This window comes from Puma concolor, chromosome A1 (genome assembly GCF_028749965.1).
Source record: "Puma concolor isolate L17-30 chromosome A1, mPumCon1.1.hap2, whole genome shotgun sequence".
Taxonomy (NCBI): domain Eukaryota; kingdom Metazoa; phylum Chordata; class Mammalia; order Carnivora; family Felidae; genus Puma; species Puma concolor.
This window is the reverse complement of record NC_141667.1, coordinates 97,296,106-97,312,724: the sequence shown is the minus strand read 5'-3', so window position 1 is coordinate 97,312,724 and position 16,619 is coordinate 97,296,106. Positions and strand designations below refer to the sequence as shown.

The window sequence follows — 16,619 nt, the reverse complement described above, 5'->3', positions numbered from 1 at the left end:
AAAAATATAGGTACTACCAGATAGTACAAGACCAAACGACCGATCAAAAACTAGGAACAGGAAAAAATAAAGAAGGTCCAAAAAGAAGAAAAAAAAGCCCCAAATTCTAAGAGAACTCCTACCTGAGGAACACGACAGCAATTAAGCCTAAAACCTGGTTTTCAGCTTCCTGGTAGCCAGGGTGATACGGAAATGATGGATTTATGTAGTTTTCATTACCCAGAAATAAGAAACATAGGCTCCCCCCAAATTTGCTTCGTCTTATTCTCAGAAAACAAGTTGTGATGGAGATTTTTTCTTGAAAGGGGAACTGGGTTATACAGCCAAACATAAAAAAAAAAAAAAAAAAAAATCCCGGCAGCATATTGACGTAATGTACATGAACTTCAATCTCTCCTGCAGGAACACTAGGGAGGTAAGATTGCACTGTATCAACCCAAATTAGGCTCCAGTAGTCAGAATCCCAGAATCCTCAAGCAACCAGAACATGGTCTCAAGTTGGAAAATGAGGCAGATAATTTCCTGGTCAATAAGGAGAGATGTCACAAAGAATTTTAGTTTAGGGGCACTGGGGTGGCTCAGTCAGTTAAGTGTTCGACTTTAGCTCAGGTCATGATCTCGTGGTTCATGGATTCGAGCTCCATGTCAGGCTCTGTGCTGACAGCTTGGAGCCTGGAGCCTACTTTCAGGTGTCTCCCTCTCTCTCTCTGCCCCTCCCCCGCTCATGCTGTGTCTCTCTCTCAAAAATAAACGTTAAAAAAATTTTTTTTAGGGTCGCCTGGGTGGCTCAGTCGGTTAAGTGGCCGACTTTGGCTCAGGACATGATCTCGCAGCCTGTGAGTTCGAGCCCCGCGTCGGGCTCTGTGCTGACAGCTCGGAGCCTGGAGCCTGTTTCAGATTCTGTCTCCCTTTCTCTGACCCTCCCCAGTTCATGCTCTGTCTCTCTCTGTCTCAAAAAAAAAAATAAAGGTTAAAAAAAAAAATTTAAAAAAAAACTTTTTTTAAATAGTAGCCTTTACAAAAAAAGCAAACACATAAAATTTTAGTTTATAACCATGAACTCTTTTGGGGCTGGATCCCATTCACTATAAAATTAGATAGCTATCAATTTGATTACCTGGTGTCACCTGCTCGTTCTTCTCTAGGTTACTTGGACCTTTATTCACAGGGTTTTCCTAATTCCATTTTCTCTCCATGCCCCTGTAAATGACAGGGCTTCCTATGGCTCTGGGCCTTTTTTTTTTTTTTTTTTTAAGACAAGAGAGACAGAACCCAAGTAGGCTCCATGCTGCCAGCTCAGAGCCCTACGCGGGGCTTGCACTCACGAATCCTGAGATCATGACCTGAGCTGAAATCAAGAGTCAGATGTTCCACCTACTGAGCCACCCAGGCGCCCCTCTGGGCCTGTCTTTTTCACCATCTATTTGAGTTCATCTGCCTATGGCTTCATCATCAGCCTGTTTTCTGGTAACTTCAAAATTTATTTCTCTAGCCTCCATGCTGGAGAAGTACCTCCAACTCAACATGTCCAAAACAGAACTTATCTTTCTTCACACCAAATCTGGAAACCTAGAAATCCTCCCAACAGTTACCACGTCCTGCAAAATCTACTGGTAACGAGTACATGTTCACAGGCCATGAGCAGGATATGCAAATAATTTTGTTATCAATTTTATTCTAAATGGTATTCTGCCCAGCAGCAGAAACATTGCTTTTGTCAACTCAAGATAAAATCAGCCAGTTAAGGTTTCCCTTCCTACCACTTCCTTCCTAGGGATCCAAGTGAGTTCCATAAAGTGTCAAAGTACTCAAGGGGCTAGGAAAGTGGCAGGTTCTGGTTCTCGATCCACTTCTATCGATGCTGGCATTTGTTTTGAGAGCCTTCTGCACCAGAATCCACGGAGATGTCCATCTGATCTTTGGTGCCAGATCCACACAGGTGACCCTTTCTCCCAATTCACCGGCTTCTTCCTCAGTTGCTTCTTCACGTGCTGAAATTGGGGCAGGGAGGCTTTTCAGGCACTTTCTTTGAGCTCCAACAAACTTGTTGGGGACTCTCTTAGTGGACACACCACATCATTTCTCCTCAGCAGCTGCTCCATCATCCTGGCCCAGGGGAATTCTTCTGTAGGCAAACCTGGAAACTGAGGCATGGGTCTCCAATCCTCCATCCTGTTGGGGGGTCATTTTTTTACCCTCCAACCTCTGATCTAAGGCTGGTGTGTTGAAGGGAAGGAGCAGTGTCCAGGGCCCCTTCTTAGGGGTACTTGCTACCTTCTCATTATCTTGTTCCCTTCAATTCCACTTCCCTGTCCCATAAGAACCTCATGTGAGTGCAGAAATTCAAAAGAAGAGAAATGACTGTCATTGGGGCACCGCGGTGGCTCAGTTAAGTGTCCGACTTTGGCTCAGGTCATGATCTCGTGGTTCCTGAGTTTGAGCCCCGCGTTGGGCTCTGTGCTGACAGCTTGGAGCTCGGAACCTGGAGCCTGCTTCGGATTCTGTGTCTCCCTCTCTCTCTCTGCCCTCCCCTGCTTGTGCTCTGTCTCTCTCAAAAATAAATAAACATTAAAAAAAATTTTTTAAATAAGAAAGAAATGATTGTCATTACTGCAGTAACAACCCAATCCTGAGGGCCAGGGAATAGAAGGCATTTGTTTGCCTGAATTGGGGGGTGGGAGGAAGGGAAACGAAGCAATAAATGCCACAAAAACAGAAATTTAGAATTTCAAAATATCTTCCCATCAGATACCTCTTGAGTCTCTCTCATATTCAGTTCCTCTTCTGGCATCATTTCCAGTTTTTGTTTGCTCTTACCTGGATTGCCACAATTAAAAAAAAAAACAAGTCATCCTGAATTCTCAATCTGGTCTTGCAGAACCTTTAATCCATTTTCCCCAGCTTTATTGAAATATCTTTTACATATAACATTGTGTAAGTTTAAGGTGTGCAATGTGATGATTTGATATACGTATTTATTGTGAAGTGATTACCACAATAAAGTTAACACCTCCTTCATCTCACGTAGTCTTAAATTTATTCTTGATACTGTGGCCAGAGTGATTTACTTTCTCTAAAATGTGAATCTAGTCATCATGTTACTTTCCTCATCCAAGGTTTCAGTGCCATCCACTCCCTTTAGGAGAAGTCAGAACTGCTGAGAACCCAAGACAAGGTTGCGGTCTGGAATGTGCCCACCTCATCTGCTCTGGATTCCTAGTTAAGCCACTGATGGGTCCGCCAGGGTGTTAGGCTAAATTGGTGTGTGTGGCTCTTTGTGATGTGCCCTTTCCCCTAGGCTCCTCATACATCCAAAGATCCATCTGAATCTTTGTCAAAGTGGACATGTATTCATCTTTATCTCAGCTCAAATGCCACCGCCTCAGTGACAATGCCCAACTTCTCCTGTCTATTCACCAGAAGCTATGACTCCGTTCAGTCTTACTAGCTCATTGTACCTATCAATTAACACGTCTGCTTCCTCCGTCTTGAGGGTAAGGACTGTGAATTATCACCTTTCTGTTCCTTGTGCTTAGTACAGTGCCCTGTGGCACTGTAGGTACTCACAAAAAGTTTGAATCAACAGCCAACAGGCAGCATCTTCTGCAAAGCCACCATCAAGGTGACAAAAGGCTCTTGGCCTAAGGGGGAGGCATTGCCTGGAAATAACCAGTTTTGTTTTTTTTTTAATAATTTTTTTTTTAATGTTTACTTATTTTTGAGAGAGACAGAGACAGGATGCCAGTGGGTTGGGCAGACGAGAGGGAGGCACAGAATCTGAAGCAGGCTCCAGGCTCTTCTGAGCTGTCGGCACAGAGCCTGACATGGGGCTCGAACTCACGAGCTATGAGATCATGACCTGAGCCGAAGTCAGACGCTCAACCGACTGAGCCACCCAGGAGCCCCGTGGAAATACCAGTTTAAGTATCTCTGTATTTCTCCTTTCCTTTTTAGTCCTGTCCCCTTCTTCTCTACTTTGAGGACTACAGAGCACAGCAGCTTGCATTTTAAACTGCCCTATACACCCCTGATGGTCCTCCAGGCACCCCAGATGGGGACACTGTGTACAAGAGCTAGTGGACCAAGTCACTAAGCAAAGGTTAGTTTCTGTTAGGTGTCCCCTCTTTTCTAAGACAGTAAGTGTGTTTAGTCATTCCACACGCTTATCAAGTGACTGCTATGTTCTAAGCACGTTGCTAGGTGTTGCTTATAGTGTAATTTAGAAATAATTTTATCAAGACCAGTTAAGTCTTTTTTTTTTTTTTTTTTGAGTTTTCGTTTTTAGGAAAATTTATTCACTTGAAGTTCATTTTGACTGGTGCTATAGAAGGAATTATGGGACATTTGGTAACTGAGCACTAACCAATCTTTAATACCCCTAATACTGTGCTTAATAAAGTAGCCTCCAGGTCAAGAACAAGAGGGTAGCATGAAAAAGGAAAGAAAAAAAATGGAAATGCTTAAACTGTAATATATCCATAAAATGGAACACTCTGAAGAAGTTAAAAACCATATGTACTTGGATGGAGCTTCCAAAGAGATTAAAAAAACCCCAGCAAATTATAGAGCAAGATGCACTGTAATAGAATTTATGTGCCCCCTACCCCCCAATTAGATATTTCTATAAGCACATAAATATCATATATAAAGGCATATAAATATGCTAAAAGGACATAATTTCTAGGGAAGGAATTGACAGATCAAGGGTGATTTTTGTTTTACTCTTATTAAGAATGTTACATCCGTTCTTTTTCTTTTTCTACTGTACTATTAAAAATGTTTGCAAAACGAAAGCATATATGAACGAGTAGAATAATTAAAGTTTTTTTTCTACAAAAGGAGAAAGCAGAGACATAAATATTCAGAGACATTATACCATTGTTAAACAGAAAATGAACGATTTTTCTCATTAAGTGACAGGTTGTTAAATACCAGGAATTGATAAACTTTTGTACCTGTCGTTTTAAAAAAGGTCTGCAGTTCATAGTTTGGGCGTGATGGAGTGGGATGGGTACAGGGTTAGCAGGTACAGGGCCTGTATTCTACTCCTTGGTGGCCTCTGGACTTGGCCAATCACTTAATGTTGCGGAATCTCAGGCTCTGTAAAATCTACAAAGCGGGGAGAACAGTAACATTTAGGTCATGACATTGTTGTGAAAATTTGTCGTTGACTGTTGTGAGGTGGCCATGTGCCACAGATCATGAAGTTCTATGCTTTATACTTTGAAATATACCATGGGATTTCAATGCAGAGTATACTCTAAAATAAGCGTTCTGCTAAAGGGGACCAAGATTAATCAGTAAATAGAAAAATATGAACAAAAAATGGTTTAAAAGTTAGAATTTATTTCACAATGCACAAATGATTTGCAAATGTTATGGATCACTTGGAGCCGTATGTGAAAAACAGGAGCTCCTCTTTTCTTCCTGGAATGTCTAACATGCTCATTTGCTGCCCAGGTAGTGCAAGCTGTGTCTAGTCAAGGAATTCAAGCTAATTTTAACTTAAACTAGAAATAAAAGTCAAACACCATACCACAGTCTGAAACCAAATACACAGAGTGTTGTTGTTTTCATTGTTTAAGATCGTGTCTACCAGAAATAATTTGTATACAGTTACTTACGAATCAGTATGAAGAAAAAGAATAAAGGTCATTTAAGATAACATAAGTATTAACTCTCTAAACTTCCCAAAGCAATGTAAACACAAAATCACCTGTTCCTAGTAATGAGTTAAGCATCCAAATAATACGTTAAACAAGATGCAGGAAATACATTTCAGCCCCTAGAACTTGACTTTGAGGAGAGGCAAGGGAGTCACAGAAAAATAAGCCAAGTTCTAGTAGGAAAGTGTCTACTTCCTTTTATCTGTGGCCCTCTATCGCAACCACCTTTTGGAAACGACAGCTACATGGAAAACCAACACAATAACAGAAAAGGTGCTGCATGACATTTAATTTAATCAATAAGTCAGTAAGAAAAGTGAAATTATTTTCATAAACAACAAGCATTTGAGACTGGGTTTATGGAACAGTGACGTGAGCTTAGTAGACCCTATTTCTGTATTTGTTTCAGTTGCAAAGTATCAAAAAAGTCCTAATTCACACTAGGAAATGGAGTTATTTAATAACTCACCTTGAAATATAAAGATGCTCTTCAATGTATCGAGACGGCCTTACTGTGGCCTCTGCACAAAAACAGTTAACCTGGTACTGACGTCTGCTGGATTTCCATGTTTTAACATGTTATAAGCGACATATTTGAGTTGGTCGGTTTTTACTTTTTTTCAGTTAAAATATATTTAAAAGTTAAATGTTAACAAAGGGTTTCAACACAGTTTGAATATCAATGCCTTAAGACATGAGTTGCTTTGTTTTTGTGTGAAATCTGACTTTTTGAAACTCTCCTCTAGGCTTCCATGAGTCCCTACTCTTTGTGTATCCACTCACCCCTCCTGGCCATTGCTTGTCTCTTTCCCAAGCTTTTGTGCTGCACCTGCCCCGAAGTGACACTTCTATCTTGTGTTCTCATTTCTCACGCCCTCAGTTACCATTACGTATGCTGACAGCTCCCAAGCATCGATCTCCAGTTCATATATTTCTTCTAAGCTCCATCCAGACTCACATCTCCATCTGGCTAGTCCATTGGCACCTTAAACTCAAAACAAAATTAACTCATCATTCATCTTGCTTTGTCTTGCCTCCTTGCCTCCACCCAAACTAAACCCCTCCACATCTTGAATTTACTCTCAGTAAATGAGGCTGGTCAACTCAAGAGATCTAGCAATCATCCTGCATTCTTTGCTTTTCCTTGCCATCTACATTAGGCAAGAAGTCCTACTGATTCTACCTCCTAAATGCCCTCTGAATCCATTCCATCTTCTCCATTTCCATTGTCACTGCCATACTGCAGCCTTTCAAGAGAGAATGCTGGGATTTGCCTAACTGCCTAGACTTACAGAACATATATAAATGTTAAATATGTATATATATATGTATATATATACTTAATGTTTATTTATTTGAGAGAGAGAACACACACACGAGTGGGGGAAGGGATAGAGAGGGAGAGAGAATCTCAAGCAGTCCCCAAGCTCTCAGCAGAGAGCCTGATGTGAGGCTCGATCTCACCAACGGTGAGATCATGACCTGAGCCAAAATCAAGAGTTGGACGCTTAACTGAGTGAACCACCCAGGTACCCTCAGAACATTATTTTTTATTACATCACTTCGTTACAAAAAAATCCTTCACTATCTCTGTATTACTTTCAGAATAAAACCCGAATCTTCCATATGACTTACAAAGACTTTACTGATCTACCCTTTGTCGCCTCCTCTACCACCATCTTGCTATATCTCCTTCCCTAACATCCTGTATTTCAGTTCACTAACCCATTCTAATTTTCTCAATGTCTCAATGCTTTCATCTCTCTGGGCCTTTACACATGACATACTCTGAAATTCTCTGAAATTTTACCCCTTCTTCAACCAGCTAGCTCCTACTCCTTCTTCAAGATTCAGTCAGGAATCTTCAGTCTTTTGGGAAAGACTTCACAATTCCTCTTCTCTCTGGGCTCCCTCATAATAGCGCTCTCCTTTTTGTTTTGTTTTTTAATGTTTATTTATTCTTGAGAGAGACACAGAGCATGAGTGGGGGAGGGGTAGAGACAGAGACATAATCTGAAGCAGGCTCCAGGCTCTGAGCTGTCAGCACAGACCCCGATGCAGGGCTTGAACTCACAAGCCGTGAGATCATGACCTGAGCTGAAGTCAGATGCTCAACCAACTGAGCCACTCAGGCGCCCCAATAGTGCTCTCCTTTATGACAGCACTTGCATACTGTGAAGTAACTGTCTGTATCCTACACTGGATTAGGAGACTCTCTCTCTGGTCTCTATTCCAAAATGGGGCATAGGACATAGTCTGTACTCAATAATATTCTAGGTTAGAGAGTAAAAGGCCTAAGTGAGATATCGAGGGGTCACTTATAGGTCTGTTAACAAACATTGACCCCACAGCTTGATTTCCAGTGAGATGGCATTTTACTCTGAGTCTTTGAAATTAACGCAACTGAAACCCAATCCTACCTCAAAGAGTTAAACGTAAAATTACCATATTGTCCAGCAATTCCATTCCTATACATATACCCAAATAAATGAAAGCGGGGACCCAAACAATTTGTAAATGAAGGTTCACTGAAGAATCATTCACAACAGCCAAAAGGTAGAAATGACCCAAGAGTCTATCAACAGATGAATGGAAACAAAATGTGGTATATCCATACAATGGGGTGAAATTCTGATATATGCCACAATATGGGTAAACCTTGAAAAGTTTATGCTAAGTGAAATAAATAAGCCAGACACAAAAAAGACAAATATCATATGATTCCATCGGTATCACCTAAAATCTAGGCCATGAGATACTTCTGCAGCTGATCTAATGATGTGATCAACCTGGAGCGGCCTTGACTTCTGTGCAACCAGAATTGACCACAAAGTCACCTAACTAACACTGACTGCAAAACCCACATCCTGCTGAACTAGTGTTTACTCTTGGGGGATGAGTTTTACAGGTTTACATCTTATTTCACTAAGGAATTTAAGAGACAAATGGTCCTCCCAAGGTCTTTATAGTTATAAATAGTTCCTACTTAAATTTTATTGACTGGAACTCTGCATAACAAGTGCACTGTCCTTGGATTATCTGAAGTTTTTAAGTTAAAAAAAATTGGAACCAAAACACACTGCATAAATATGATCTGCAAACAAAGTACCATTTGCAACCAAGTGATAGCAAGCACTGTAAACACCAACGGAGGCTGAAGGACAAAGTTCAAAAGGAGGAAATATAAAATATACAGTTAAGAAGTACCCTAGCAGATATTCTAGAAACAAGGCAGTCAAGCTAGAGGGAAAAACTGTACCAGAAACATGAACAAGATCTCCACCTTCTGACTGGTGTACTGGACGACCAGACTGATGTCTGTAGCAACCCAGCAGGTGAAATCATCTGAGCCTCTTCCCTTTCTTTCCCTCATCCCCCTCGCAAAGGAACACCCCTGCAAGGGCCCCTATACATAGAAATGAAATGTCAAACAGTTAGTACAGTGTCCGTCACATGGCACAGATTCAACAAACACTCCTTTCTGTTCCACTTCACACTGAGGTTGTTGAGAAATCATTTACTTCAAGAGCACCTGCTTTCTGGCCATGTTTTATGAAACAGTCATTCCATTTAAGGTGTAACAATCAAATAAGTCCTACACACAAGTCATGTAGATAAGAACTTACTATATAGTTATAAAACACAGATAACAAGATAAAACCTTGACTTTTGGTGGAAAAAATACTCACAAAAGACATTTTCCTGTGGTACAGAAATGGGCTTAACTTTGCATCTATTAGGTACTCATTATCATCTTAATTTGGTGTTACTAGGAGAAAGCAGAGTACTATTTCTATCCCTGGGTAGATCTGATGTGAAAAGAATTAAAAAAAAATTTTTTTAATGTTTTATTTATTTTTAAGACAGAGAGAGACAAAGCATGAGTGGGGATGGGGCAGAGAGAGAGGGAGACACAGAATCTGAAGCAGGCTCCAGGCTCTGAGCTGTCAGCACAGAGCCCGACGCAGGGCTCGAACTCACGAACTGTGAGATCATGACCTGGGCCGAAGTCGGACACTCAACCGACTGAGCCACCCAGGCGCCCCTGATGTGAAAAGAATTGGCAAAAGTTGGTCAGAATTCACAGAATGGTGAGTTCTGAATGAGAGGTGTCTTCTGTTAGGTTATAAATGCTGACAATACAAATGACAGGATCTTCTGAAAGCCCTTAAAATTCATTAAGGCAACCCCAACTTGTTTAGTGAAAAACGACAATGTCTCTGGCTAGCCTGACCTGCCTTAGATAGATAAAGACTGAGGGCAGCGCGCTCCCACTCTTTGCTGGCCCTGCTTTCTCAAAAAATATCCTCTCCTCCTCCAGATAAGCTCCTGCCACCTGCTGGAATGTGTTCTTTCATCCAAAGGATAGAAGGGACCTTAATGAGATCAGAGAATTGACCAGAAATAAACTGGGAGCTTGTGGCCTTTTCCCTATTCTAGTACAGATGCAATTTCTCTACCTGGGTCACCTGTTTTGGGTAAAAATAACTTCAAATGTTTCTTTTCTATCTAGTGAAGCAGAAATCACTAGGCAGTGCAGTGCTGATTTGAGTTTTGAGGTTTTTTTCTTGGATAAAATTGTTAGCTATTTTACTAGGTAATATATGAACAACAAACCATTTCTTTAATTCAATAATGATGCTTACATTTCTGTGACATGTACATATCAATTTCCCATAAAGAAAAACTGTTGTCAAAATGTAAGGTCCAATTTTAGGTTGGAAAAAATGTATTTCACAATCTAAAGTAGGGTGAATGATTCACCTGCTTCCATTCTAAAATTATCCTTTTCTAGTAGTTTAAAAAATATTCTCTCATTTGAAAATTATCTTTTTAACCAATCCTTACTATAGTACAGCATCCTACTTGAGAAAAAAAAAATTTTTAAACATGTCATTCTGAACTACTTCTTACCTGAAAGCTTCCTCAAGATTTTATATAAATTAATTTACCTTATGAATGATAAGGAAACAGAGCTAAACATGAAGAAGACAAAAATTCAATGAAGACTATTCCAGGACTTCACGCACAGCTTATCGGGAAGGGTAAAATCATTTGATACCCAATAAACGACACAATTTCTTAAAAAACAAAACACTGCCACCAAACAAGTTTTGTCTCTGGCCAGTGTCCCTTCCAGAACAGACAGAAAACCAGGTCTGCAGGGAGAGAGCAGCTGAGATGCTCACTCCACAGTTAAACACAAACATGGAAGGCCAGAGCACACATGTGAGAGAATACATTTAATTTTAACAGGGCAGAAAAGGAGCTTTAAAAGGTGGTAGTTTAATTTCGAGTGTCCCTTTTATTTCCACTTGAAAAAAAACCTGCAAGCTTTTCCTCTAATTGCTTCCCAGCAGTTAAATGAGAGCAAAACATGAAATCCATGACAGGGCTGAAGCTCTTCTGTGAGGACAAGGACGGATGTAACTTCATGAACTTTTTTTAATCTGCAGAAAGAAAGGGAGAGAAGAGCGCGAGAGAAGGAGCGAGAGACAAAGAGGGAGAGAAGGAGAGAGAGGAGAAACAAAAACTAATTTTCCAGGCAGGGAGATACTCATAAAACCGTTTATGTCAAAGTTAGGATTTCACAACATAACACACTAAATGTGAAATCCAGTAGCACCTGTAGGAGTTGAGCAAATGCTGCCATCACTTAAATGCCTTTTAAAAAGTATCTGTAAAAGACTGAAGGAAAAAGAAGATAAAGTACATTCTCCAGAGAACAACAAATGTATTTCAAAATAAAAACTGTATTTTTGTTTTTCCTTTTTTTCAGTTGTTTTTTGTACAAGAATTCATAATTATCATATAGTAACTTATACACAATGGGATCGATCTCTGCTCTCCTTTTCTGTGTCACTTCAAGTCCATGTTCAGGCTACAGTCCCCAGCATCATTTTCTGATAAATATATTACCACAGTTTGATCTAAATATAGATACATCATATAATACTTGTCTCTGGGAAAAATCAAATTTTAATATGCAAACTTTTATTTCTATAATACAGAAATGGAGAAAACTACAGTAGGCACACAACCTAATTATGACTTGTAGATGACGATTTCTAGATACTCTCCTACTGTAAATGAATACTGAAAACAGTCTTACTAAGAAGATTTTATTTATATGTGCACTTGTGTCCACCTTATCCCATATACTGTACACGTCTAAAGACATTCTGGGAATTTAAAGGTGCAGCCCTCAAGTTGTTAAATCCCTAAAAAAAGAAAAAAAAAATTAGGCCTCATTGGACAAGGAAAAAACTCACAAAATTTCCAATTTTAAATTTCTTATCAGTAGGAAAATATTAAAAATAATTTTCTGTATATACATATGGGTATATGTATATATTGAATTACACACATGTCTCACATATCAGTACAATTCAAGTGGAGACATTTTGGTGAGTTATTTTCCCATTAAATGACAACTATGTCAAAATTTAAAAATATCTTATTACATCATTAAAATAATTCACTTACCATTTCAATAGCTTATACTGTTTTTTTTTTTAATTTTTAACTCTTCATAACTAAATTCCCTGATCCCTAGTGTTAAATCCCCTATTTAAATTAAAATCTGGTGCTCTTTATTACTCAGAAACTGATGGATAAAATCACATCTACTTCAAAATTCCATCAATCAAATAATTTTATTACCTGATTTATCAGAGAAATATCTCAGCTCTGAGCTTGTGTACCTAAATCATCCTCCCTATAATAAACAGGTGAGGAAAATATCCTAAAATAGATGGAGGTAACTTACATGATGTTATAGCACATATAATACATGATGATTAAGTGTCTGATATAAACTGTTCAGAGACACCTGAAAACTCACTTTAGAAACTAACTTTAGAAACAAACCATTTATTTTTCACTCTAATATAAATTAATATGTATGTATTTACATACATACACATACATATATAAAACAAAATTGTCTAGTGTTGCGTTGCTGCTTGTGAGTGAAAAAATGGTTACAAATCGATTAATTAGCTTAATTTTGTACTTAACAATTCAATTGTTTTGGGGTACAAACAAAGTCAGTGCATTCGTAGACTCCACAGAGTCAGATACTCAAGCATACACTTTAAAAAAGAACCCTCCTCAACATCACAGGCATTGTACAGCAAAGATATATGGACTCTGATGCATTCCTAATTCCATAAGCAGACTAGACAGCACTTGGCTCACTTTTAAAATAGCTTCTTCAAAGAAATATAGAAAGAAATGCATGTTTGCTAAAAGTCTTTTAAAATTACATCAAAACAACATTAAAACTTGTTCATTGAGAAGAGCCTGTTGAATTCTTGTTTTGAAATGCCTAGTTAACAGTTCAGAATATTGCCTTGTGAGGTTTGACTAGAGATGTGGTTGATGTGAAGACCCAGACAGAGTACACGGCTCCAACCCCCACAGTCCTCTGATTGGCTGTTTGATGGAAATGGATCCCCTTTAAAATTGCTATACACTTTAAATTATCTATAATAAACAGTTCCCCAGTAACCATTATTATTTGTAAATTGAAATGCATTGATCATTCAGAAAAGATTTCTTGCAAAATATATAAATAAATGTAACTGCATATTCTGTAAATATACTTAACATTGCTAGACCAGACCGTCAATGACGGGCTGCTGTATTTCAGTACTGTGTGTCAAATTTATTAGAAATTTAAAAAGAAAAATTTCTGAGGGACTCAGCTGCCTTCGTTAGTTGGCTTTAAAATGTGTAATAAAATGGGAGACAATATCTTCTCATAAATACATGGAATCAATGTGGAAAAGTAAACTATACAGCAGACAAGATTAAAGAACACCAGAGTGTACCAGAGTGGTCACCGAGTGAAATATCTTCCAGTATAAAAAAAGGGAAGAACTCTATACACCCAGTTCTAGTTAAGTATGTTTCAATTAAAGATACAGCTCTCTCTCACTCCTGGCAAGAATTAATTGGTAATGGCACTGCTTCTTAGCAGTGCAAAAATATCCTGAGAAATTATTCAGATTACAACAGAAGACAGGGCTTTCATCACTAAATTTTTGCACAAAACACAGCTTTAGATATCATAAATAAATTAATTTAAGAAGCAGATAACCTTCACTGTGTTGAACACAAAAAGGGGATGTGACCCAGACATTGTTAATTCTCCCATTGGCTAATATCAGAAAAAAAAGATTGCATTAAGTGTCTATTTATAACTTTCTAGTTAACTATGGCCAATAATATACATGGAGGTAATTTGTAGTTCAAGTTTTCATCTCTTTTTTTTTCCCCAACTAGCTACAAGCTGAATTCTAAAATTTACACTGAAATATACAATTCCAATTTTCAAAAGATCATCCTCCTGGAGGAGGAATGATATTCAATTTTTTTGTGCGATCTTGATGCAGAGCCCAAACAGTCCTATGAAGAGAGACAGTGTATTTTTTAATCAATTGGCACTGAAATTTAACTTTTCTTAGCTGCATTCTAGTAGCTTGGCCAAGTTATCTCGTAACTCTGTTAGTTCAAATATTTTTCCATCAAGAATTTCTAAGAGTGTCTTCAGGTTATTGCGAAAAGCTTCTTGTTCATTCTGACTTTTCTCCAGACGTTGCTCTAAGTCAGACAGCTGTCCCTCCAGGTCTTTGTTCCGAATTTCTACTTCCTTTAGAAACAAAAGTGTGATATATATACACAGGTCAGTTCATGACTTAGAAAGCAATATAACTTTTGTTATTACTAATATTCTGGCAGTTAATGCACGTGGACGAGTAGGAGGATGAGTTTCTGAATCTCAAGGTAGTACCATTTAAAGAGATTTTTAGAATTTTGCCATCTGAGAAATCCATGCGTTTTATGGACAGGCTTGTTCATGAATCCATCCAACCATCCACCCGACAAAAACTTGCTGATTGCTTACTTTGTGCTAGGCAACCCTTCAGGCACTTCAAATACTTAGATAGGATTAAAGACCCATTTTGTGGATTAGCTACATCTCATGTCAATTTCTGCCTGCCCATTCTTCTTATTGCACAATTGCGAACACACTCAGGTAAAAGCAAACAGAGAAAAAGACAAATTTTTTTCTCCTCATTGGCAATTCCTGAGAAAGATTGTGGGAAGACAACAACTTTCTAAAATGTGGTGTTAGGAACCTTTGAGCATGTTCATTATTCTTTGTTTTGCCTATCAAAATGGATCGAGGTGGCAGAGCAAACAGCTCAAGGGCTAAAAACTATAGTCAAGACGTGTAATAAGTATACATACGAGGGAATTAGAAAGCTGACATTCCAATATACTGCAAATCATGGAAAGAAGAGAAAACGACAAAAGGGAAGTAAAGGTACATGACAAAATTTTTTTTAAAAAACAGAATGAAGTCCAGCATACTTAAAAATTAGAAGTTATTACTGCTCTAAAAATGTTCCTAAGCATAACAAATATAATAAGTGACTCTAAAAAACAAAAGGATATAGTGAGCTAGAGACTTAAATTTGGTTAAAAATTCTAAATGAGAAAAACGGCAGAAAACAGACTATTACACTTTAAATAAGCTATTCAGATAAGCAATTCATAGAAAGTTATATATTCTTTCTGGAAAGCTCATTTTTTTTTTTTTTTTTTTAAAGTAGGTTCCACACTCAGCATGATGTCCAACACAGGGCTTCAATTCACAACCCAGAGATCAAGAGTTGGAAAGCTTAACTGACTAAGCCACCTAGGTACCCCAGGAAACCTTACTTTTTAAATTTTTCAAATGTAATTTATTTTTGAGAAAGAGAACACAAGCAGGGGAGAGAGAGAGAGAGAGAGAGAGAGAGAGAGAGAGAGAGAGAAAGGGGGGAGGGAGAGAAAGACACAGAATCCAAAGCAAGCTCCAGTCTGTGAGCTGTCAGCACAGAGCAGGGCTTGAATCCATGGACTGTGAGATCGTGACCTGAGCCAAAGTCGAACACTTAACCAAGTGAGCCACCCAGGCGCCCCTTAAATTTTTTAAAAGTTTATTTATTTTTGAGAGACAGAGACAGAGCATAAGCAGGAGAGGGAGAGAGAGAGAGGGAGATACAGAATCTGAAGCAAGCTCCAGGCTCTGAGCTTTCAGCACAGAGCCCAACACAGGGCTCGATTCCACAAACTATGGGATCACTACCTGAGCTGAAGTCTGACGCTTAACCAACTGAGCCACCCAGGCGCCCCCAGGAAAGCTCACTTTTACATCTGAGAGGAATTAAGTGATTGACACAAATTATATTTACATATATAAATTATATGGAACAAAGACAAAATTTTGGTGTTAATAATACAATATGAATCAGCCCGAGAAAACATTATGTTTCAAGTGTTAATGCATCATTTAAGTGTAAATCTCTAAAAAAATTACAGCAAGTCTAAAGGGTGGTAGAACACTTTTTTTTTTAATTCTTGAAAGAATCCGGTAAATGTTAAATGAAAAAAACAATACCAAGCAGCAGAGTGCAAATAGACAAAAATTGGTATGCATGAGGACAAGCACTGGAAATTACTGTACATAATAGGAAATGGTTGCAGTTGTTAGGATTATGGGTATTTTTACTTTTTATATTTACTTCTCTTAAAATACCTGTAAAAATTCAACTTTTGAGAAAAATAACTGGGAATTTGGCTTGAATACACAGAAGAAAGTAATCCTGATCTAGGATTCTGAACATAAATGTTCACTTGCTCTGACAGAAATAACTAAGAGAAAGGCCTAAGCAAGAATGTCACAGAGGAGCTGCAAGAACCTGGGAAAATATAATAAACTAATACGGCAGCTCAAATGAGTTATAAATGAAGAATTTAAGAAACCCCAATCTAATATTAAAGCATTTACTGATGAGCGGCACCTGGGTGGCTCAGTTGGTTAAGTGTCCGACTTTGGCTCAGGTCATGATCTCACGGTTTGTGGTTGGAGCCCGACGTTGGGCTCTGTGCCGACAGCTC

General features: G+C 38.6%; 1 protein-coding gene across 3 annotated transcripts in view; it reads right to left on the bottom strand.

Annotated features, from left to right (window-relative positions):
- Positions 1–11,220: 11,220 nt before the first annotated feature.
- HOMER1 (homer scaffold protein 1) overlaps positions 11,221–16,619 on the bottom strand; it is a 143,602-nt gene continuing 138,203 nt past the window's right edge. For all 3 annotated transcript variants that reach the window (XM_086698046.1, XM_025923849.2, XM_086698042.1), the window contains exon 9: positions 11,221–14,322. In XM_086698046.1, coding sequence (XP_086554172.1) covers positions 14,134–14,322 — 189 coding nt within the window. In that variant the 3' untranslated portion in view covers positions 11,221–14,133. The remainder of the gene's footprint in view (positions 14,323–16,619) is intronic.